The sequence below is a fragment of the Clupea harengus genome, chromosome 5 (assembly GCF_900700415.2).
Source record: "Clupea harengus chromosome 5, Ch_v2.0.2, whole genome shotgun sequence".
NCBI lineage: Eukaryota > Metazoa > Chordata > Actinopteri > Clupeiformes > Clupeidae > Clupea > Clupea harengus.
This window is the reverse complement of record NC_045156.1, coordinates 5,049,993-5,072,713: the sequence shown is the minus strand read 5'-3', so window position 1 is coordinate 5,072,713 and position 22,721 is coordinate 5,049,993. Positions and strand designations below refer to the sequence as shown.

Genomic DNA, 22,721 nt, shown 5'->3' with positions numbered 1-22,721 from the left:
ATTACTACACTAGGGGGGTATTCCAAGCAAGTGGGTAAATTACCACTTATTATTAAAGTAACACTATGCAACAATTTTACACTTTTTGAGGTATGGTTTTATTGGCACCTATTTTTTGGTATCATCCTGAAATTAATTTAGATAGCATATGGTCATGTGAAGGACAGATAAACACCTGTGTCTTTCCCACTAGCCATCCAGGATATGCCCTATGTAGTTCTGTGTACTGAGCTGGAATACCCTGCAAAAAGGCATGACATTGCCAGCTATACTGCCAAAAGACACCAGTTAGTGTGTTGGCAAGTTTCTATCAATGTCAACTGGGCTGTTGGTGGTGTTTGCAAGGTTTTCCCATGCCTTTTAGGTAGTTAGCTTGCTAGTTTCGGAACAGAACTCCGTATTGCTGCTTTAACTTATACAGGTTTGTCACTAACCCACGTACTTGGAATACCGCCTTGTGCATGTAGATTCATTCATTGTATACAAGGACAGCATAGAGGCAGTGGAGGTTAAAGGTGCCAATCTATGTATAAAGATTTTAACAAACTCAAAAAAATATTTCTACACTCACTTCTATCTGAAGTTGCACCATAGTCCTAAATCACACACAAAAAAAACATGTTGCCACAGGTTTAGACTAACAACATTTATTGAATGGATCCATCACACTAATAAGGGCATGAGAAACACAGACGCTCCCTCATAGGACTTGAGCTGATGGTGCTGATTTGAACAAATTCTGTGGAATGGACTGTTTCCTGAGCCTGGTGCTCGTGCAGTTGTGGCTAGTGCGTGCCTGTAAAAATGCTATCAATGACTGCGCTCTGACAGTGAAAGGGACAAGACTAATGGAGGGAGATGTGTTATCAATTCATGACAACTCTGAAAAACTGTATGCCTGTAGTAACTATATTGTGTATGGCATATCTACCTGGAGTTTGATGGCGTGTTCACACAAGAGCTTCATCTATAGATAAAGTTTCAAGGATTGTTAAACAACAATTCGTTTTGGGCTCAACAGGAAAATCATTTTAAGCAGGTGGAGAAAACAGAGAACTCAAACTGAAACTCAAAACCTAACTTTGAGCTTTCAAATGAGCTTTAAGCCTGGCTTAAGGTTCCGAGTTCTGAATTCTAAGTCAGTCAACTGTTCAGCTGTTCATATATGAGAGCATCCCACTCCGTACATTTTGAGTATGACTCATTGTCCCAACTCTATCAGTGTCATGAAAAGCCATCGCCACTGGTGATGTGGAATTGTTCACGCATCTACATCAGTCTGATTGTGTCCCAGCAGACTGTGGTCTATCTCTACAAACTCAGGTAGAGGAGCCGGTTGCTAGGATTCAGCCAGGCCTCAGAGCTCATCTGCCCAGGCCACTGCTGCCTCCTGCCCCAGGATTAGGGCAGTTCCTCCAGGGAAGCCTCACTGCTGGTTCATCTTGGCTGCTTCTGCTTTGATGAGGGAGATCAGCTCCTGGTTGATCAGGAACACGAAGCGAAGGCCTGCAATCTGGAGGCAAAAGACCATGGTCAAAGATCCAGAGCAGATAATGTCATCCAAAGATGCAAGGACCCTCCAGATATCTCAACACAATTTAATTTCAGATGGGAGTACAGTCTGGAAACTCACAATTGCAAACATGTTTCCCCCACCCATAATCCATCCCCATCTCCTTACCTCCACTACAGAGTTGTTGTTGAGTTTCCACTTGTTGCCAGACAGTACAGGTCTACCGTCTATATAGATGGGTCTCCGGCCCTCATTGGCAATGAAAAAGTCCCCATTGTTTTTCAGTTTAATAATCCCTTTAAATGGCAGTGAAATGGATTATTGTCAGTCACACAGTAGCTGAAGGAGGATATTGAGGAAAAGCACAAAAAGGTAGTCGTTTACTAAAAAACAATGCTTCAATGCTATGTAAATTCATAGGAGCCATAATGGTGCTGCCTCTGAAAGCCAAGTCCTCACTATGCTAGCGGTAGCTGAAGCTGTATACATCACAGAGGTTTGAAACATTTGTTATTCTGTTAATTCAGTTGTTCCTGCTGCTGAACTTACACATGTTTTGTTACTGCTTTTTAATGCAATAAAGACTGATTCTACATCAGCTTCAATAGACAGCCTTTATCCTTACACTTGCTTATGTTAGATTTAGGTGAATTTCATACACTGAAATTTCATATACTGTTTCATGTAAGCCAAGCCATGTCAGACAGACCCCCACTCTCAGTTTGAATAACACCAGGGGTCCGGAACCAGAGCCATCAAACTTGATTCCTGGTCTTTGTCTGTTTGGAGCCTGAGCCATTAGACTTCATTGTTGGCCTTTGTCTATGAGATGTTTGGAGCCAGGCATATTTAGCATTTAGATAGTCCTTGGTCAAGCTAGACACCCCCCGCCCCCTTGCCTAACAGTCACACCCTCTCATGTTCACACCCCCTTCTTTGACCCCCAGACACACCCCCTCCCCTATACTTTATGTCATTGTTTAATATTTTAATTCTACCCTATAAGAACTGTACATTTCTGTAAGAATATTGAAGAGTTCTCATGACTTGCGACCGTGCTATACGAGATTACTGTGCTACGCGTCGGAATAAACTGATTTTTTCCGCTACGCCGCCTTCCCAAGTTTCTTACTTCCTCCAAGCTAACTTGAATCAAGGAACCAACTTTGCCGTTTTCATCAAGGATTCGCCAAGAACAGCATACTCTTTCACTTGCAATGTCATACCTTGTTTTCTTGAGATCTTCCATGCAGGTCCTTCCAATGAAAGATCCACGTCTATCTGCTTGTCCTTGGTGGCTCGGCCCAGCGTTATCTACAGCAGAGGAGATACAGTGAGCCATATCAAGGCCTAGACTGTTTACAATACAAACCATGATTCTAACCTACTGTTCTAAAATACAGGGTCAAACAGCCCTGAACAAAAAACTACACTACCAAAGCAAAACAAAAGCAAAATCTATAGAGCAGTGCCAAAGAGAGCAAAACAAATGAAAAATGTATATTCAGTCCCCAACTTTCAGTTCCATTCTGACAAACTGTGCCCAAGAATTTGAAAAATCTCCCTTTGCCGTCACATCACAGCGTGAGGCATGAAGGCAGGAGCTGTGTACTGGTTGATGTGTAACTTTTCCACACAGCTGGTGAGTCTCTTACCTCTCTTGACCTCATCAGGTAGCGTACCATGCGTCCCCGCAGAGCTGCCAGGGTCTGGTTATCAAAGTCCGGGGAGGTCATTCCTGAGAGCATGCCACAAATTAAACACATTCATTGGAATTGAGTTAGCCTCTTAGATCACTAACAACTGCATCCAGAGCACACAGTATTTTATATTTACAATTGTAACATAACTGCCTGACAATATATCAGCCTGTGGTATAAGGGTTTATATTAAGCTATGAGGTGAGCAATTCCTCACTCACACCGATGTGTTCAATTCCATAGTTAATTGTCTGTTATGTCTTTTCGGTTCAGCTGAGTGAGTCCAAGGTCTATTCTGTTGCCATGTACTGTGTAGTTTCCAAAACCACTGATGTGTGCAACTGTGTGCGTCTGACCTGTGATGCTGTCCACTAGCACTTGCCAGCGAGGCAACTCCTGTTCCAACTGTCTGATCTCCCTCTTCTGATGCCTGTCAGAGATCATTAGCTCTGGTGGGGGAGAGGAAGAATGACAATGAGTGAGGAGCATGACAGAGGAAGAGAAGTGAAACAAGAACCAGTAAAAACATGATCAAAAAAGGGAAACACTGAATGCCTGTATTCTGAAAGCATTGTGTAACGGACTCACCATGCTCAAGTACCTCATCTCTGCTTTCCCTGAAGGGAAGAAATAGGAAGAGAAAATCAGTAACTTTTTCTAAAAACAGATCAATGTGAAATGTGCTTTCCTATTGACAGTAAAACCAGGACAAGACACCTACTTTAGCTTAGCATCATCTACCAGCTGCTCTGCATCTGAAAAGTTCAGGACTTGGTCTCCTTTGGGGAGAGGTTGGACTGCAACAGAGAAGGTTGTTATTAGCAACAGACAGGTACTGAGGAAGAGAGTTAAGGCTATTTCGACACACTCTCAAATCTAACCACAGGGCCACTTGCAATACGTCTATTTTGTCAAAGGGGGGAAATACAACCATTATGCAGAAACATTTGTCCATACAACATGCAATAACTTTGCAGGAATGTCGCGTTTTTGAGCGCTACGGAGTGACCATAACATTAATGAATCTCAACCAAGCAACAGCAGCGCGGCTAACGTTAGCGCTTCATCTGTTAATATCGAAGGTAAACTCTAACAGTCTATTGTGTTAGTGCCATTGGTTTCATTGTGTAAACCAGCTTTCACTATTTGTTTATGTCAGTTTTATTTTTAGTTCAAGGTGAAGACGCTTTAAAAAAACAGCACTGTAATTGGCATGTTCAAATATTATTTAGCACAGCGGTTCTCAAACTCTTGTATATCAAGGACCCCTAAACTGCCAGAAATTAGACCAGGGAGGGATCCCTATTTGATACGATTCTTTTCCAGGCTGATGAGACTTTTGAGTTTAGTTTTATTACAAAAATTGTATAAAAACCCATTACCAAATCAGTCATACATTCTGATACTTATGGTTGGAATTATAGTCAAAACAAATGATTTTTTTCTTGGTTGGGACCCCCTGGCACCCGGTCAAGGAAAAGGATCCCTAGGCTATGGGTCTCTGGAACCCACTTTGAGAGTTTGTTGACCAATTCTTAGGTTTGTTTTTGGTTATTTAAAACATGTAAATGATACATACATACATACATACTGTATATGTCCTGTATCATCTATTCAGAGAATATTATATAAAAGAAAATGAATGTAAGTAAACCCGTTTGTACTCTTTTTTTTTTTCCTTGCCCTAAAAGAATCGATAAGAGAATTGATAAGGAATCGAATCGATAAACAGGAATCGGAATGGTTAAAATCTTATCAATTCTCATCCCTACCACAGTGTGATGCAATCACTACGTTGGTCTTTCATTAACTGAATGATCAACTTGTACACATTGCTAACTGAAATCCCACAGACATTTTCTGCCAACTGGATCATTTAAAATTAAAGTAACTCATTTTGAAAAGCTAACATCCCATCCAATTCAATTGAACTCGTGTTTCGTGCCAAAAAAGACACAATTAACAAAGGATCCTGGAGCTAGATTTTCCTGTTTGTACAAAAGGGAAACTTGCTCAGCCTGTCGTATCTCTCTAAGCACCTATCTAAGTGTACGTTTACAAAGGCAGTATGATCAATTATGGGCCCGGTTTGTGACTCAGTGAGCCTAAGCGTGAGTATAAGAGCTCACCGCTCTGGTCCTCCAGCAGGTAGTACTGCTTGAGAAGCTGCCAGTGCACCATCAGGCTCTTGGGTGTCCGTGAGGGGTAGAAGACACTCGGCTGCTTACTCAGCAGCTCCGAGAACACCTCCAGCTTGGGCTGACTGTTCTGCTCAAGAAAAACACAAACACACACAATCATTTACACGTTCAACCTTTGCAGACACAATGCCATCCGAGTCACAGTAGAGTGAATGCATACATTTCGTAATGAAATATATATATAAGACGCTCTCAGAAAATGTTCATGTAAGAGTTAACATTGTCACAACTTGTTTCGTCAGTTGCATCTCAACAGTCTCTGTGCAGAGGAACAACTGCTTCACTGATGTTAGACAACACAGGCCCCGGGCATAGTTGTCCACAATAATTTCTCAGGCAACGTTTGGTGTGTCACGTTGAGTGAAATACAGCCTGTCGGGTACATGGCCCACATTCAAGGAAAAACGAACACCCCGTTGACAAATGATGTTAGAGGGCAGTAAACAGAGATAAATGAAATGCCTCACAGAGCTGATCTTGGCCAGCAGTGCCTCCTCTGCCTGGCTGAAGAGTGCTTTGGCCTGAATGGCTGCAATGGCCTCTGGATGCAGCTGCCTCATGGCCTGCCATGCCAATCTGCATATATATGTGAGAGAGAGAAAGAGAGAGAGAGAGAGAGAGAGAGAGAGAGAGAGAGCGAGAGAGAGAGAGACAGAGACAGAGACAAATGTTCATGAGACAATTTGCTAATTTGGCACAGAACGTTATGAACTTCAAGATGAGGTTGGGACGAGACTTCAATTATTGTCACATCATAGTCATATTTTGTGCCATAAGGCAAGCCAATGAGTAAAAAGCTGAAAGGGACAGTTTGTAAGAGTAGAGCATCTTACTTGGATATGACGGGGTCATACAGCAGGGCATACCAACGCTCCTGAATCTCTCTCAGGGTGAAGCGACAGCTGAACTTTACTCCCAGATGTACTGCCGTGAGGTCTGTGGTCTACATTCAGACAATACACAGCCACAGTTACACAGTGACAAACAGAACAAGATCGGTCAGACTTCGGAAACTCTTAGAATTTCCCTTTGGTGTATTTTTTTTCAAGGTCATAAAACAAATATTCTACATTAAAAAAATGTAAAAAGGTACCCAACTATTGTAATCCCATTTGCAAGGCATTCTAATGGATAGAGCATATTTTATAAAAGACAGAGCAGTAACTTATATACATAACAGGCTGCTGCGCAACAATGATTAACAATAATGTTTTTTCCTGTTAAAGCCATCAAGCATAAGAGAAAACCAGAGGATAATAGATTCATTTGATAATAAATGACGGTTGGAAACAGTTCTAGTTTTTCAGTTGGTATTAAACATTCTGTATAAAACATTGATTCATTTAATTCTGTGAAAAAATTGTGTTTTTCTCCGCTTTCCTTAAGTGAATTAGAATTTAGTGTGGAAGTGGTCACACATACGGAGGTCCTCCACTGAAGTGACTCTTGTACATCTTACCTGTAGGACAGCATTGATGAGCAGCAGGTCATCGGTGGGCTTCCAGCGACCCAGGTCCTTAGTGATCTGCAGTGTCTGCTTGGTCTTCTTCACCCTCTTAGTGATGGGGGGAGGGGTGATCACCATGGTCAGAGGGGGAGTGATGGAGGAACTCGATTTTGACACCTAGGGGAAAAGAAAGGTTGTTGGTGTAAGTGTGTGTGTGTGTGTAAGGTGGAATGATATGCAAAATCACATTGTAAATCAATGTACAGACATTGACATTAACTTTTTGTCATAGAGCAAGTTCAATGGTAGATTAGCAGGTAATCAATGACTACTATGACAATCACCACAAGATGGCAGCAACCAACGCTCTTTAGCAAAAACTGAGATATGGAAGTTCTTCAATTACCTTCTTTTTCTCATTGGACGAAGGCTCACTTCCAGCACAACGGATTGGCTCGATGACTGGCGGACCTTTCACTCGGGTGGAGGATTTGGCCAGACTGCTTTCAACCAGTTCATCGTCAAACTTCTTCCTCTTGATTGACCTGAGAGAAATATGACCAATGAATATACCGCTGGCACCCTATAAATGCCCCTGCCCTGTTCTGCAATCTGCCCCACATAACCTGTGGAATTCTTGAAACATTCCACAGTGTAACTCAACTGGAAGTGCAACATACTTATGAAATAATGGTCATGAGTTACATTTCTAGGGTTCACAGATATAGGTCAAATGTCTGCCTCTCCTACACTGTAAGTGGCTATGGATATAAGCCTCCAGTAAATGGTAAAACATGAATGTAAAGTGGTGAATCTGTAGCAAGCACAGACAAGGCCATCTTTTTCTATGTGAGACGAACCTGGAGGAGCTGCGGCGTTTGGGCACTCCACCTCCGCCACCGAATGCCTGTGCTGCTGATCTCTTCACATCCTTCACCCCTGTGGACTCCTCATCCTCTGACCTGCTGTGACTGGCCAGGCCTCCGATGGATGAACCTCCCACGACTGGTGGGGCAATACCAGCCTGCGAATCTACACACAAAAATATACAGTCCATTCCATATTTCAGTAACCTAAAATGCAACGATCCAAGCCACACTCCCAATAATGATAGCCCATGGTTAGGCATAATACAACAATTATAACTGTATAGCTAAACCATAGTGTGTAAACCTAAAAAAAACATTACATTGAAATATATCTTACCCTTTTCCATAGCCTTTAAAAACACACACACACACACACGGAAGCAGTCAGTCAGGCAAGTGTCATTGCTGGATACTCAACACAGGGGATAACGTCTCCTAAACGGAATATAAGCAGTTAGGGGCTGACAATGCAAAGGGTGCGCGCGTTGTCAAATTCAGACAGGCGCAATGAGCAAGTTCTCCAATGTTACCTAGCCATGAAACTCAGTACCATGTAAAGTGCTGCCCCCCCACCAATTTCACACCCAACGCAATGACTGATTGCATTTAACTCATAATATGTTTTATATAAATGTATATCGATGCCGGAAATAGCCAGATCAACTGATGTCTAATCCCATTCTTCCATACAAAGATAGCTAAAGAGAAATAGAAAACATTGACGTAACATCGTAAGCAAAACCTGACAGTTAGTCTTTTCTAAATTAACTAAATTTGGGTTAGCATGGTTAGTTAGCTGGCTAACAACTTCACACAAAATGGCATGAAATAGCGACCAGTAACCTGTTTTGAAAAACCTTAAGTGACCTCTGGAGATATTACTGACGAATGTCGATCAATTTACGTCCAAAAGTTCAAGAAATTCGATGTCCTGTCTCCACAAAACGTGTATTTATTTACTGAAAATCGAATACACGGGAACAAAACACGAGTATTTCCGGTGACTACGGATGTTACGTTAAACTGTCTGCTTGCTACGCGGGAATTCCACATTAAAGACAAGAGTCGCCACCTTGTGGACCGGGGTCGGAAAAAGAAAACATCCTGTCACATAGGCTACTACTAGTTCCGTTCTGCTAGCAACGATAACCCACATTAACCCCAGGAAGTAAAACGAAACGAGGAAGTAAAATGAGTTTGTTGTATCAAATTAAAGGTTTTTAAAACAAACACCCTGTTAATCGACTGGGTAATATAAAAACCTTTTATATGCAACGAGTTTTATTGTTCCATTTGTCCTAATGATCGGGAAAATAGTTAAAAGCGTGTTTGAAAGTTATAGTAGCCTATTTGTCATTATAAAGTCCTAATCTGTCTACTCGCTAGCTCAGACTTTATAATGGTATTTTGTTAACTGTGCATTATATTAACTTGCTTTAAAACAAGGTAAGATATAGTGAGTTAATTTTAAGCGTACAGGATACTTTGATAATGACTAAGATGTAGCTGAAAATTGACAATTAATCTTACTTTCATAGTAACATCAAAATGGGTTAAAAACGATTCACTGATGTTACAAAAGTATGATTTTCTTGTTTAAATATAGGGAACACTGACTAAACAGGCATCATTGCAAATATTGTAGTAAGAAACAGTAAAACACACAACAATCTGCTGATAAAAGGATTATGTCTTCAATAAAGTTGGTTGAACATGTTCAGAACACTGTAAAGAAAGGGTAAAAAATGTTTAGCAGTAATTAATCTGGCCATTCACTGTGAAAAAAACACTTGACACACAGATCACACAGGTGAAAAGGGATTATCTCCAATGCCAGGGTATTGCCATGTGACACGTATCAAAACTTTGCTGATGAAACTAAAGATTGTGTCTCAATGAAAGGGGGGTGGAATATGTTTAGGACATTCCAAACATTAAATAAAATTTGTGAAGTAGTTGAGATTTACGTCCCTGAATGCTCCACAATACTTTAAACATAGGTGATCAGACAGGCGAAAATGCATTATCTTCAATGGTAGGGCCATGTGACATGTATCACTCTTTGCTGATGAAACTAAAGATTGTGTCTCAATGAAAGGGGGGTGGAATATGTTCAGGACACTCCAAACATTAAATAAAATGTGTGAAGTAGTTCAGATTTACGTCCCTGAATGCTCCACAATACTTTAAACATAGGTGATCAGACAGAAGATAATGCATTGTCTTCAATGGTAGGGCCATGTGACATGTATCACTCTTTGCTGAAAAAACTAAAGATTGTGTCTCAATGAAAGGGGGGTGGAATATGTTCAGGACACTCCAAGCATTAAATAAAATGTGTGAAGTAGTTGAGATTTACGTCCCTGAAGGCTCCACAATACTTTAAACATAGGTGATCAGACAGGCGAAAATGCATTATCTTCAATGGCAGGGCCATGTGACATGTATCACTCTTTGCTGAAAAAACTAAAGATTGTGTCTCAATGAAAGGGGGGTGGAATATGTTCAGGACACTCCAAACATTAAATAAATGTGTGAAGTAGTTGAGATTTACGTCCCTGAATGCTCCACAATACTTTAAACATAGGCCTACACACAGGCGAAAATGCATTACCTTCAATGGCAGGGCCATGTGACATGTATCGCTCTTTGCTGAAAAAACTAAAGATTGTGTCTCAATGAAAGGGGGGTGGAATATGTTCAGGACACTCCAAACATTAAATAAAATGTGTGAAGTAGTTGAGATTTACGTCCCTGAATGCTCCACAATACTTTAAACATAGGCCTACACACAGGCGAAAATGCATTAACTTCAATGGCAGGGCCATGTGACATGTATCGCTCTTTGCTGAAAAAACTAAAGATTGTGTCTCAATGAAAGGGGGGTGGAATATGTTCAGGACACTCCAAACATTAAATAAAATGTGTGAAGTAGTTGAGATTTACGTCCCTGAGTGCTCCACAATACTTTAAACGTACGTGTCACATGGCCCTGCCATTGAACATAATGCATTTTCGCCTGTCTGATCACCTATGTTTAAAGTATTGTGGAGCATTCAGGGACATAAATCTCAACTACTTCACACATTTTATTTAATGTTTGGAGTGTCCTGAACATATTCCACCCCCCTTTCATTGAGACACAATCTTTAGTTTAATCAGCAAAGTGTCATACGTATCACATGGCCCTGCCATTGAAGTTAATGCATTTTCGCCTGTGTGTAGGCCTATGTTTAAAGTATTGTGGAGCCTTCAGGGACGTAAATCTCAACTACTTCACACATTTTATCTAATGTTTGGAGTGTCCTGAACATATTCCACCCCCCTTTCATTGAGACACAATCTTTAGTTTTTTCAGCAAAGAGTGATACATGTCACATGGCCCTGCCATTGAAGTTAATGCATTTTCGCCTGTGTGTAGGCCTATGTTTAAGTATTGTGGAGCCTTCAGGGACGTAAATCTGAACTACTTCACACATTTTATTTAATGTTTGGAGTGTCCTGAACATATTCCACCCCCCTTTCATTGAGACACAATCTTTAGTTTTTTCAGCAAAGAGCGATACATGTCACATGGCCCTGCCATTGAAGTTAATGCATTTTCGCCTGTGTGTAGGCCTATGTTTAAAGTATTGTGGAGCATTCAGGGACGTAAATCTGAACTACTTCACACATTTTATTTAATGTTTGGAGTGTCCTGAACATATTCCACCCCCCTTTCATTGAGACACAATCTTTAGTTTTTTCAGCAAAGAGCGATACATGTCACATGGCCCTGCCATTGAAGTTAATGCATTTTCGCCTGTGTGTAGGCCTATGTTTAAAGTATTGTGGAGCATTCAGGGACGTAAATCTCAACTACTTCACACATTTTATTTAATGTTTGGAGTGTCCTGAACATATTCCACCCCCCTTTCATTGAGACACAATCTTTAGTTTAATCAGCAAAGTGTCATACGTATCACATGGCCCTGCCATTGAAGTTAATGCATTTTCGCCTGTGTGTAGGCCTATGTTTAAAGTATTGTGGAGGCTTCAGGGACGTAAATCTCAACTACTTCACACATTTTATCTAATGTTTGGAGTGTCCTGAACATATTCCACCCCCCTTTCATTGAGACACAATCTTTAGTTTTTTCAGCAAAGAGTGATACATGTCACATGGCCCTGCCATTGAAGTTAATGCATTTTCGCCTGTGTGTAGGCCTATGTTTAAAGTATTGTGGAGCCTTCAGGGACGTAAATCTGAACTACTTCACACATTTTATTTAATGTTTGGAGTGTCCTGAACATATTCCACCCCCTTTCATTGAGACACAATCTTTAGTTTTTTCAGCAAAGAGCGATACATGTCACATGGCCCTGCCATTGAAGTTAATGCATTTTCGCCTGTGTGTAGGCCTATGTTTAAAGTATTGTGGAGCATTCAGGGACGTAAATCTGAACTACTTCACACATTTTATTTAATGTTTGGAGTGTCCTGAACATATTCCACCCCCTTTCATTGAGACACAATCTTTTAGTTTTTCAGCAAAGAGGTCGATACATGTCACATGGCCCTGCCATTGAAGTTAATGCATTTTCGCCTGTGTGTAGGCCTAGTTTAAAGTATTGTGGAGCCTTCAGGGACGTAAATCTTTAGTTTTTTCAGCAAAGAGCGATACATGTCACATGGCCCTGCCATTGAAGTTAATGCATTTTCGCCTGTCTGATCACCTATGTTTAAAGTATTGTGAGCCTTTCAGGACGTAAATCTGAACTACTTCACACATTTTATTTAATGTTTGGAGTGTCCTGAACATATTCCACCCCCCTTTCATTGAGACACAATCTTTAGTTTTTTCAGCAAAGAGTGATACATGTCACATGGCCCTGCCATTGAAGATAATGCATTTTCGCCTGTGTGTAGGCCTATGTTTAAAGTATTTGTGGAGGCTTCAGGGACGTAAATCTCAAACTACTTCACACATTTTATCTAATGTTTGGAGTGTCCTGAACATATTCCACCCCCCTTTCATTGAGACACAATCTTTAGTTTTTCAGCAAAGAGTGATACAGTACCATGGCCCTGCCATTGAAGTTAATGCATTTTCGCCTGTGTGTAGGCCTATGTTTAAAGTATTGTGGAGCCTTCAGGGACGTAAATCTGAACTACTTCACACATTTTATTTAATGTTTGGAGTGTCCTGAACATATTCCACCCCCTTTCATTGAGACACAATCTTTAGTTTTTTCAGCAAAGAGCGATACATGTCACATGGCCCTGCCATTGAAGTTAATGCATTTTCGCCTGTGTGTAGGCCTATGTTTAAAGTATTGTGGAGCATTCAGGGACGTAAATCTGAACTACTTCACACATTTTATTTAATGTTTGGAGTGTCCTGAACATATTCCACCCCCCTTTCATTGAGACACAATCTTTAGTTTTTTCAGCAAAGAGCGATACATGTCACATGGCCCTGCCATTGAAGTTAATGCATTTTCGCCTGTGTGTAGGCCTATGTTTAAAGTATTGTGGAGCCTTCAGGGACGTAAATCTTTAGTTTTTTCAGCAAAGAGCGATACATGTCACATGGCCCTGCCATTGAAGTTAATGCATTTTCGCCTGTCTGATCACCTATGTTTAAAGTATTGTGGAGCCTTCAGGGACGTAAATCTGAACTACTTCACACATTTTATTTAATGTTTGGAGTGTCCTGAACATATTCCACCCCCCTTTCATTGAGACACAATCTTTAGTTTTTTCAGCAAAGAGTGATACATGTCAACATGGCCCTGCCATTGAAGATAATGCATTTTCGCCTGTGTGTAGGCCTATGTTTAAAAGTATTGTGGAGCATTCAGGGACGTAAATCTGAACTACTTCACACATTTTATTTAATGTTTGGAGTGTCCTGAACATATTCCACCCCCCTTTCATTGAGACACAATCTTTAGTTTTTTCAGCAAAGAGTGATACATGACACAATCTTTAGTTTTTTCAGCAAAGAGCGATACATGTCACATGGCCCTGCCATTGAAGTTAATGCATTTTCGCCTGTGTGTAGGCCTATGTTTAAAGTATTGTGGAGCATTCAGGGACGTAAATCTCAACTACTTCACACATTTTATTTAATGTTTGGAGTGTCCTGAAAATATTCCACCCCCCTTTCATTGAGACACAATCTTTAGTTTTTTCAGCAAAGAGTGATACATGTCACATGGCCCTGCCATTGAAGTTAATACATTTTCGCCTGTGTGTAGGCCTATGTTTAAAGTATTGTGGAGCCTTCAGGGACGTAAATCTCAACTACTTCACACATTTTATTTAATGTTTGGAGTGTCCTGAACATATTTCACCCCCCTTTCATTGAGACACAATCTTTAGTTTTTCAGCAAAGAGCGATACATGTCACATGGCCCTGCCATTGAAGTTAATGCATTTCGCCTGTCTGATCACCTATGTTTAAAGTATTGTGGAGCCTTCAGGGACGTAAATCTGAACTACTTCACACATTTTATTTAATGTTTGGAGTGTCCTGAACATATTCCACCCCCTTTCATTGAGACACAATCTTTAGTTTTTCAGCAAAGAGTGATACATGTCACATGGCCCTGCCATTGAAGATAATGCATTTTCGCCTGTGTGTAGGCCTATGTTTAAAGTATTGTGGAGCATTCAGGGACGTAAATCTCAACTACTTCACACATTTTATTTAATGTTTGGAGTGTCCTGAACATATTTCACCCCCCTTTCATTGAGACACAATCTTTAGTTTTTTCAGCAAAGAGCGATACATGTCACATGGCCCTGCCATTGAAGTTAATGCATTTTCGCCTGTCTGATCACCTATGTTTAAAGTATTGTGGAGCCTTCAGGGACGTAAATCTGAACTACTTCACACATTTTATTTAATGTTTGGAGTGTCCTGAACATATTCCACCCCCTTTCATTGAGACACAATCTTTAGTTTTTTCAGCAAAGAGTGATACATGTCACATGGCCCTGCCATTGAAGATAATGCATTTTCGCCTGTGTGTAGGCCTATGTTTAAAGTATTGTGGAGCATTCAGGGACGTAAATCTGAACTACTTCACACATTTTATTTAATGTTTGGAGTGTCCTGAACATATTCCACCCCCCTTTTATTGAGACACAATCTTTAGTTTCATCAGCAAAGTGTGATACGTGTCACATGGCAATACCCTGGCATTGGAGATAATCCCTTTTCACCTGTGTGATCTGTGTGTCAAGTGTTTTTTTCACAGTGAATGACCAGAATAATGACTGCTAAACATATTTTAACCCTTTCTTTACAGTTCTGAACAAGTTCAACCAACTTAATGAAGGCATAATCCTTTTATCAGCATATTGGGGTGTGTTTTACTTTTTCTTAACACAATATTGTCTGTTTAGTCATTGTTCATTATATGAAAACAAGAAAACCATACTTTTGTAACATCAGTGAATCGTTTTTAACCCATTTTGATGTTACTATGAAATTAATATCTCTGATAGTTTAAGAAAACACGGGGCTAATAAGGGACTTTTATTTTGAAAAATCGTAACCAGAAGTCGCTCGAGCTCATTTGCCTATAGTTGCTCACTGAACGCTGCTGCTACTACTTTATTTCTTACCTACTTTATTTACTCTCTCTCTGCCAGATATTTAACTACGGATGGCAATTCTTCCATACGAAAATCATGTTCATTTCGCCACTCTTTCCGATATTTGGGTTCGATCTGGATAAAAACAATAGTTTTCTCAAACGATTTTCCTCATAAAAAAACTATTTTGGAGTATATGCAGAAATTTCCAGAATGCATGATCAAAAAAAACTTGCGCCTTAATGGGCATTTGAAAGATCTCGGTGCGACTTCCATGAACCATGTTCAAAGTTCAACTAATAGTTTTAAGTCTTTATCCTAACCTCTTGTGCTTCGACAATAAGTTACATGTGCGAGTAACTTAACTTTCTTGCACGAAGGGTTTAAGGTTCACCACTCAACATGGCAGGAACACGTTGGTGTTGAAACACACTGCGGCAACAGAGTTAGACTAATCTTAGATTGAGACTTTATGTACCTTCCAATCAGTTGAAATAGAGCAATATTATTTATCAGAACAGGCCAATAATCATTGAATACAGTCTTGCCTTTTCTTAGTTCTGGGACGTTGTGCAAGGTTGAAGAAACACTGTCATGACCTGGACACCGTTATACTTACTAGAGTGCCAGCTCAGAGCTGTTGGTCAGCTCCGTGTTAGCCTTCATCGGAAAATGTGCAACAGGCAAGGTAAGATATGACCCAATTCACGACTTGTGCAACAGGCCAGTGAACACAACATTTCCACTGGATTGTATAATGCCAAAATGGTCAACAAGGCATTTGAATCTTTTCGTTGACGAATGGCTACCCACTTACTACTTATTCCAAGACAACATGTGTGTGTGCGTTTAAATCCTGACGGGTTTTAAGGTCAAAGTCTTCAAAATACCCAGAAGCACTCATGGCTTTGCAAAGGCCACCATAACTAACACCATAACTCAATAGCTATACTCTTCTATGATCTTTCTAATCAGCCTAGAATTAGGCTACTTTGTTTTGTCTCAATGGGAAGACAAATTGATTTGTAAAACCCAACATATGGTCATGACAACACTGATGTTTGAATTTTGTCGCACTAGGCTGGTCTGGAGACTTTCCAAGGGGTAGTATTTGGGTCAGCGGTATCAGAAAAAATGGAATTAATTTCTAAACAATTGGCTAACCATGTGACTAGTTCGTATTAACACTGATCTCCTCTTGCACCTGCTTTTCACTTTTACTGATGTTATCACCTTAAAACGAAGTTGTCAAAGTTGGCACAAAATAACATAAGAACGAAATGTGTCAACATTCAGAACTGGAGAAGAGGAGAATGTAATGTGCAGTGGAATCTCCCCGCATCTCTCTAGCTCAGGTTCGGTGGAGGAGCGCCGGTCGTCCTGCACCCCTGTTGACAGCCAGGCCCACACGAGCCCTCGTAGACGAGCCCATCAGCATAGAGGCACATCACCTGCCTTCCCACACACCCATCACAGTCCGGGCAAACCTGACCAGTGAGGATGGAGACCTGTGGGAAGCACTGTCTCACTACTACACAGATGCAAAGGGTGCTGTCAACTGTAAGGGTTGCGCCTAGATGGTAGTGTTGTTGGTATATGTTCGGCTGGCAGTTTTGATCTTAATTATATAAACATAAAATGAGATGACGTATGTTTCCTTCTAGAACTCTGCAGTGAAATAGCTAGGTTACTCATAGGGCTTCTATGTAACATTAGCTGCTGAATTGTCCTAGTGATGCGGGATCCATCGATGGGTGGTTCCTATGTGGGCTGTGAACCGATGGGGCTGTTCTGGGCTTTACAACCCGTACCTGGAAGTAGAGAGGGACTCAGGTAGGATGCCATAGCAGACTGGTGTTTTAAATATGTTGACGTATGATAATAATAGACAGGCTTTATTTAACGAGGTAACTAAACTCACCATAAGCCATCTACCTAAATATTTTTAGACAGTGAACTTTTTACAAGTAGTAAAGAATAATGAAACCAGCAGTGCCATATTTATGGCAGGGTTTAATCATTGCTTTGGAAAATAATTTTTGTTGTGTTTTGCTGCAGGCTGCGAAAGAGAGATGTTGAGACTCCATATGCAGTGCATCTGTCTCTGCTAGAGGGTCATGTGAACCCAGAGGACACCAGAGGTAAAGGATCAGAAGAGGGACAGGAGTTGGCAAAAACGGTGGTGGATAGGTGGTACATGGCACCAGGGGTCCGCCGGATTGAGGTGCGGCAGAATGGTGTGGTAGGCTCCATGTTTCTCCCGCCAGGTGAGCATGGGACAGGTCCAGAATCAGGCCTCAATATTCAAACATACTCCTTAACTAAATGATGGTCCTATGAATGTATGACTGCCTTAAAAGTGTCACTGTCAGCCCATGGAAGCTCACAATGTCGACATGAACACAACAGAAGTTTGAAACAGGAAACCTGGTGGTCCAACATGACTTGTAACTACTGGTCAGAGTGTATTCCATCAAAGTGCCATAACTGTGACCCAGCTGATGCACACTAGACTGTTTTATCATGACTCATAGACTCATTTAATCACATTAAATAACTTGCTCTTGCCTCGCAGCTACTATAGTGGTTCAGATCAGGGTTCAGAGATAAATGCAGTATACACCTGATTGTTTGTGCTCCCAGGACCAGGCCCATTCCCTGCTGTTCTGGACCTCTGGGGGATGGGAGGGGGGCTGGTAGAGTACCGTTCTGCGCTGTTGGCATCGCACGGGATGGCTAGTCTTGCCTTGGCTTACTTTGGCCACAAAGACATCCCTGGTCCACTGAACCGCATCAATGTGGGAGATTCTTACTTCCGGGTAAGGCGTTACAGGAGCATTGTTTGCTAGTCATGTTTGTCAGTATCCTGAAAGCCTTACTTAGTTCAGCCTAAAGGCAAAGAAGTGCACTAGTCTGGTGTGACAGTTTTAGAGTGATAGTCAAAATATTATTTCCACATCAAATGTCAACTTGTGGCTAACAGGGAACAACTTTGACATTTTTGGGAACATTTGTTTCATACAGGCTGCCTTCCAGCTCCTGCAGAAGCACCCACAGGTGTGTGAGGAGAGAATAGGAGTAATGGGCCTCTCGTTTGGGGTGTATCTGTCCCTGTGGATAGCCTCTCAGCTCTCTGTCAAGGTGGGTGTAGAAGTAATTACTGCAGAATTACAGCTGAAAAGTCACTGACGATACATGTGCATCACACCAATTACCCCCCCCCCCCCACACCACCCTTTTGTTCTCAGAAGTATGACTTTTAAACATGATTTAACATGTCTGATCTAATGTAAGCATAGAACTTGCATGCTTGCAGTTATGCAAGCACGTATTTAATACTATCCTTTAACTTTAGCTTATACTTGGAGACGTGACTTGAGGTAGGGATCACTGTAATACAATGAGAATAATATCATGTTTTCCTCCACCTATGCATCATTCTCAGCCTAGATGTGTGGTCGGCATAAATGGACCTTTGGGCAGTTTCAACACATTTTCTAGTGAAGATGGACAGCAAGAAAGCTTTGAAGAGTTAAGTCATCATTGTAACTAAAAGAGTTTTTTGCCCAGAATACAATATTGATTAGACTGATGCTTCACTTTAGACCTCAGAACATGTATAGACCCTCATTTTCTACCATTGAAATCATCTGATTCATATTTCTATTTCTATTTATTTGATTCTATTTTATATTCTTTTTCTATCAGAAATCAGAGGCACTGGAGTTATGATGAACAGGGTTACGTCAGTTTCAGAGAAGTATCCTTGCCAAGTAACATTCCATCAGAAAATTATGCGAAGGTACAGTACTATTATATTCCACGAATACTGACTATATACTAGAGTTCAGAAAATAAATTTCAACACATTTCAAGATACATTTAGTAAAAACATGACATTTAAAAAAAGGCCATTACTATTATGAGATAAAAAGGTTTTGCATGATGATTGATAATGTGAATAAAAACTCATACATAAATAATGCAGTTTGTATTTTAAAATGCTGCGATAAATATCCTTATATAACTTTTTTTCTTCACAATTGTTGATGAAATGATTCTTCTGATTTGTGTACACTGACATTAGTTGGGTATTTTGTTATACTGCTCTTTGAAATGAGAAGGACATATTACTCGTACATATTTTTCTATCACATGCTGCATTTGGGTGCTGTAGACAAAGTTTTTCATTCTGTCCCTTTTGATATTTTGATAGGAATTGGGTTTTTTTTTTCTTCTTTCACACGGTTGTACTGCTAATGCTGTGGTATTGCTCTCTGTAGGTTGAAGACATGTGCTGCCCCCTGCTGTACATAGTTGGAAAGGACGACCTGAGCTGTGCTTCTCTGGAGAATGCAGATGAGGTGGGGCGTCTCTGTCTTTTCTTCATGGTGTAAACAGTTATACACCATATTCTCGGTGGTTTCTCTTTTGACGGGATTAAGTTGTTAATTTGTTTCATTTATCAGCGGTGTCTATCAGAATTCACATTCACTATACAGTGAAGCGTGTATCTTCTCGTGTGCTTCTGCTCTGTGGAATTAATATCCGTGTGTTTTTTATTTTGTTTTCAGATTGAGAAGAGACTGCACGCAGCAGGTAAATCTCATCTGTTCACTCGTCTGTCCTACCCAGGTGCTGGCCACCTGATCGAGCCCCCTTACGCCCCCAATGCACGGGTGTCGCTGTGGACAACACGACCCGCAAAACGTATGTCCCTCACACATCAGTCTGCTAGCTGCACACTTTCCCTTGATGTCTGTCCTAGTGTAATGACAACATTACATATTATGTAATTGAAAGTAACTGAAATTCTGTTACGTTTTTGACATTAGTTTTCCCCCCAGAGCACATTAGAACTTAAGTTGTGAATTAATCATGAAAGACTTAAAGGCAAGTATGCTTTTAATTATCACCACAAAGCTTGCAACATGTACAATTAGACATGTTTTTTCATAGAGGATTGTTATATTGGATATTAGTTATGGGGTTCTTCAGAGTTGACTTCTAGTTGTTCTTGTTGTGGTTGACATTCCAGTGATGACACTGTGGGGTGGACACCTTGCAGCACATGCTGCAGCGCAGGAGGATTCATGGCAAAGGATTCTGGGATTTCTGGAATGTCATCTGCGAGGGGAGAAGTAACTGACAAGTTTTAAGTCTGACATTCAATTGCTGTGTGGATATTGTATTTATATATGAAAAACACATAATAATAATAGTAATAATGTAATCCTAATGTGGCATGGTAAGACTATGGGACTGTCATTATATGTTTCCATTGGTGGTGCCTTATATGGTACTTGGGACACCAAAGACTACTTTTAAGAATGATTGAATCCCACATGCTGTTCCTCCAATTTCCCTTGTCTGTACTTTTAAAGATTTGCACATTGATGCTTGCCATCATGCTTGCAAACCAATTATGTCAAGGTATGCTGTGTCTGTTTACCTAAACTGTCAGGAAACTGTAGAAAATGACTCGTCGTCCTCAGCTTTCTGTGATAAGGACACACAAGAAAATTGTATGTCTGATCACACAAGTTTTTATTTGCAAAAAATAAAAGTTATGGACTAATTTGCAAAAACAAATGTGAAGCCGCTGAACTGTCAGGTCTGCATCCTTAAGAGCTGGTTCTCTGATTGGCTGTGATCAACAAGGGAAAATGCAGGCAGTCGTACTCGCCTTAAAAAAATGTCTCATCTCGCAGTTGATGACGTCTGACATGTTGTTCTGCACAGGGAATGTGTTGTTCATTTAAAATCATTTTCATGAATGCAAATACATGCAGGCCTGTCTGACACCACAGTGTCTCATATTTCACAGGTACATGTGTCCCTTCCTCATCACGTCAAAGAGGCCAACCGGTCTTTCACCTGATCTATCAGGTCTCTCATGATGCATTCATTTCACAACTAAGTATATTTGACAGGAAACATTTTTTAATACAGAAGTTTGAATTGTAGCAAATGGATTATTGCTCTTTGTTGAAGGTTTGAATAGTATTGTATAGAATATGTAGTTAAAACATTAACTGTACTTAAAAATCCATTTGCATTCCAAAAAAGACAAAGTTAAAAAAAAAAAAGAAAAAAAAATCCATTTGAAGAGGCTCATTAAATAACACTAAATAAGTGTACACACTCTGGAGGAACTTGCGCCACAGTAGTGCATTTTGTCTGCACATCTGGGAGTCTGATGCCTTAGAGCTAGTCCGGGTCATCTACAACAGTATAATTAATAGCAATCCCATAATACTGCCTGAGGTGGCCACGTGTTGTGTTTATGGATGTTTTAGGCAGGAGATGAGCAATTTATCATTTATATTTATAACGGCCACCTCCTGGATATCCTCCACAAGTTCTAAAGTCATGGGAATAATGTGCTATTTCTGAAAATGCACATTAAAAGCATGTGCCGTGCATGTGATTCTTCACCATTTTGGAAAAAGTCTGTAAAATGTAAGTTGCTGTGCTTTCTGAAAAATATTGCCTCCCCTGGAATTAGAATTGAGCAGAAACATTTGTACTATCCTTGACCTTGAGAGCATAGTTCTCCCTAGAATATACAGTTTGAGATCCCCTGAGCTTTGCAACTTAAAGATGCAAACAGCGTTAACGCCAGTATTTTTCATGAATCTGAAAGAAAAAGTTTTTGTCCTTTTTTATCAATCAGAATTCACTTGAATAGCTGTGTCATGTGCATTAGGAAGCACTTTCTTCCATAGTGTCAATACTTTCATAGTAGAATTAACGCATTGCTTTCAACACTTCATGAATTTGGTTGCAAGTGCAATCATTTAGGAACATATATTTTTTATGTAATCAACATTGTGAAAAATGTGAACATTAAATAAATAAATAAATGAATTAATACAATAACAACAAAGACCTGACCAAACGACATTGCATGCAAGAATGGAGTCTATGGCTGTGGTCGAATAGTGTTTTTGGCATAGGAAGGTTCCTAACAATAAATTGTGGGACGGTATTATTTCCTTTTCCTTTCGTAAAGGATGGTCCAGTGTCCAAAGCTAAAGGAGAGCCAAGGAAGCATTGAAGCACCTTTCCTAAGCATTTAGATAATTTGACCTGCTCTTATCATGGCTGTCCCTTACATACTTCACCGCTAAGAACCTTCCTAAGCAAAAAAGACGCCAGCCTCAGACTCACGGACTACCGCAAGGACTTAAATCGAGGGCTCTCGAGTAGACATTTTTAGCCTTTTATGCGCACATGAGCCCATTTATGCAGACTTTGTCTGAGGGAATTACCCACAGTGTGACGTGAAACACAGGGTTGCCAGGGCAAGCCCGAAAGAGTTAAAAAAGGTAAACAACCGCCATAAACATGATATGTCACAACGTGCTGTCCCATTCCTATTTACACCATTTCGAGCCGTT

At 40.5% G+C, this 22,721-nt stretch overlaps 2 protein-coding genes across 5 annotated transcripts; one reads left to right on the top strand and one right to left on the bottom strand.

Annotated features, from left to right (window-relative positions):
• Positions 1-631: 631 nt before the first annotated feature.
• On the bottom strand, positions 632-16,227 carry mcrs1 (microspherule protein 1). 2 transcript variants are annotated; one of them, XM_012841111.3, is made up of 15 exons: positions 15,938-16,227; positions 8,068-8,165; positions 7,722-7,893; positions 7,268-7,406; positions 6,874-7,038; positions 6,248-6,357; positions 5,882-5,990; positions 5,343-5,481; positions 3,935-4,010; positions 3,802-3,830; positions 3,570-3,662; positions 3,169-3,251; positions 2,740-2,827; positions 1,682-1,809; positions 632-1,513 (listed from the first exon to the last, which is right to left on the bottom strand). In XM_012841111.3, exons 2-15 carry the CDS (start codon positions 8,075-8,077, stop codon positions 1,427-1,429), a joined length of 1,428 nt encoding a protein of 475 aa, XP_012696565.1. In that variant the 5' UTR covers positions 8,078-8,165; positions 15,938-16,227; the 3' UTR covers positions 632-1,426. The 2 variants fall into 2 exon arrangements, with proteins under 2 accessions (XP_012696565.1, XP_012696566.1); XM_012841112.3 differs by lacking the exon at positions 15,938-16,227 and adding an exon at positions 8,574-8,772.
• On the top strand, positions 15,303-21,388 carry LOC105912192 (peroxisomal succinyl-coenzyme A thioesterase-like). Of its 3 annotated transcripts, none has more exons than XR_004163684.2 (11): positions 15,303-16,006; positions 16,669-16,878; positions 17,052-17,151; positions 17,377-17,585; positions 17,962-18,137; positions 18,343-18,459; positions 18,764-18,849; positions 19,027-19,120; positions 19,602-19,682; positions 19,954-20,028; positions 20,357-21,388. XR_004163684.2 is itself a non-coding variant. In XM_012841114.2 (11 exons), the coding sequence occupies exons 1-11, from the start codon at positions 15,913-15,915 to the stop codon at positions 20,461-20,463; spliced, it is 1,410 nt and encodes a 469-aa protein (XP_012696568.1). In that variant the 5' UTR covers positions 15,303-15,912; the 3' UTR covers positions 20,464-21,388. The 3 variants fall into 3 exon arrangements, 2 of the variants coding, with proteins under 2 accessions (XP_012696568.1, XP_031423291.1); XM_012841114.2 differs by having other exon boundaries at positions 19,893-20,028; XM_031567431.2 differs by lacking the exon at positions 20,357-21,388 and adding an exon at positions 20,154-20,321 and having other exon boundaries at positions 19,893-20,028.
• The last annotated feature ends 1,333 nt before the right edge of the window (positions 21,389-22,721 follow it).